At 41.1% G+C, this 2,113-nt stretch overlaps 1 protein-coding gene across 1 annotated transcript in view; it reads right to left on the reverse strand.

Moving 5' to 3' along the window:
* fbn1 (fibrillin 1) overlaps nt 1-2,113 on the reverse strand; it is an 82,522-nt gene that overhangs the window by 25,844 nt on the left and 54,565 nt on the right. Inside the window, 3 exon segments of the mRNA XM_016518610.1 lie at nt 36-203; nt 288-410; nt 1,278-1,400. Coding sequence (XP_016374096.1) covers nt 36-203; nt 288-410; nt 1,278-1,400 — 414 coding nt within the window.

Consider the following 2,113-nt stretch of genomic DNA (forward strand, 5'->3'; position numbering starts at 1 on the left):
GTGTGTGTGTGTGTGCGCGCGCGCGCGTGTCTCACTGGAGTTGAGCGGCGGACAGGTCTCGCAGGGTGACCCCCAGGCCTGACCCAGAGAGCAGCAGCAGGACGCTTTGGAAACTCCCACTCCGATCTCGGTCGAGCAGTGCAGACTGTCGGAGAAATCGCCGCGATATCGCACCTCCAGATAGCAGTTTCCAGAGCGAGTGTCTGCAAGACAGACAGACAGAAGTCATCATGAGTGCTGCGGTGCAGGCAGCAGCGGCTGCATCTGCTTGGGTTCAGGCATCTCACCGACGCAGCCGACTCCGGTGGGGTTGAGCTCGAAGTCCGGCGGACAGCTGCAGATGTGACTGCCCGGCGTGTTCACACACAGGCCGCTGATGCAGGTGGTGGGGCTGGTGCACTCGTCCACATCTGACACAGAACGCAAAGAGAACAGAGGGATCAGAGGAGAGGTCAAACGTGTCAGTGTCTGGTGTGCAGTGCTGGGAAGGTTACTTTGGAAATGTAATAGGTTACAGATTACAAGTTACCCTATCTAAAATGTAATAAGCAGTGTAAGTATTTCAATTACTTTATTAAAGTAAAGTGACTGATTACATTTGATTACTTTTCTAAATTTCTAAAGAATGTTTTCAACTGTTAATCATTTTTAAACATGTAAAGTAGGCAGGTTAATCTCACAGTAGAACTCAACACTGATTACTGTCAGAGAATCCTTCATCACTTGAATTAAGATTAAAATAATTTAATTTTAAAGCACAGCCACCACAAAATCAGACTTACTTTGAGATCATTCTGAGGTTAAATACTGATTTAAGATCATAACAAGAAATAGTTTAGTAACTATGATACTGATTTTGAAATCAAATCTTTGTATAGCTATGACAGAAAACACTGGCATCTAACAATGCTTAAAACAGTTAATCTTAAAAAATAAAGGAAATAAAACAGTTATCGAATAATCATGTGTCCTATTCTGTGTCCTAAAATCCTGGTGACTTATATTTTAGAGCAGTCAATGCAATTTATGAAAGAAGTCAGCTAAATCTGTATGTGGGGGTGTGTGTGGAAAAAATTCAGATGTATCTCCCTTTGTAATTGTTAACAAATTTTCATAAGTAACTGTAATTGAATTAAACATTTATTCTCAGTAACTGTAATTGAATTAAACATTTATTCTCAGTAACTGTAATTGATTACAGTAGCATTTATTTTGTAATTTAGTTACATGTAACTAGTTAGTTCCCAGCACTGCTGGTGCGTGAGCTGACCCCAGACCTGTGCAGTTTCCTCCGCTGTGGTCCAGCTCGTACCCGGGGTCACACAGGCACCGGAACAGACCCGGGATATTGCGGCAGCGGCCGTTCACGCAGATGTCTGCAAACGTGCACTCGTCTATGTCTGTGGAGACACACACACACAACAGCTGTGGTGCATTATGGGTCTTGATCTGGAGGAACTGGACTCACAGGAAGCTGCAGAACCGCCCCGCTCGGAGGCACAAACACACACAGATACACAGATATACACTCCCATAAACACACACACACACTCACTCAAGCGCACACACACACACACAGATATACACTCCCATAAACACACTCACACAATCACTTACTCACGCATATGCATAAGAAAGCAGAGCCGCTGGATCATTGAGGTCCAGTGAAAGAGCACAACCAAACAACAACCTAAAGTCAACATGAAGCAGCATTCACAGGCAATCCAGACGGGATATTCAGTGGGAATAAAGCAAGACTAGATTGATTTGATACATCAGGATTTTAATGGATTATAAGAAGTTGCCTTTAATATTAATAGGGATATTATGATCAGTTATTTTAATTAATTAAGAAGAGATACGTTTTAACACCTGTTTTTAACAAGAATGAAAACATTAATGATAATTATTAACAATAAATATAATGATATGACGGTCATCAACAATAAATATGATAACTGTAATATAACAATAACTATAAAGATAATCATTACTGATAACAGTAATATTAAATCATTAACAATAATTATGATGATAGTTATGATGATAGACAGACACAGACAGGAAAGACAGACAGACAGGTAAGACAGACAGACAGACAGACAGACACAGG

The sequence above is a fragment of the Sinocyclocheilus rhinocerous genome, unplaced genomic scaffold, assembly GCF_001515625.1.
Source record: "Sinocyclocheilus rhinocerous isolate Xijiao unplaced genomic scaffold, SAMN03320098_v1.1 scaffold1093, whole genome shotgun sequence".
NCBI classification, from domain to species: Eukaryota; Metazoa; Chordata; class Actinopteri; order Cypriniformes; family Cyprinidae; genus Sinocyclocheilus; species Sinocyclocheilus rhinocerous.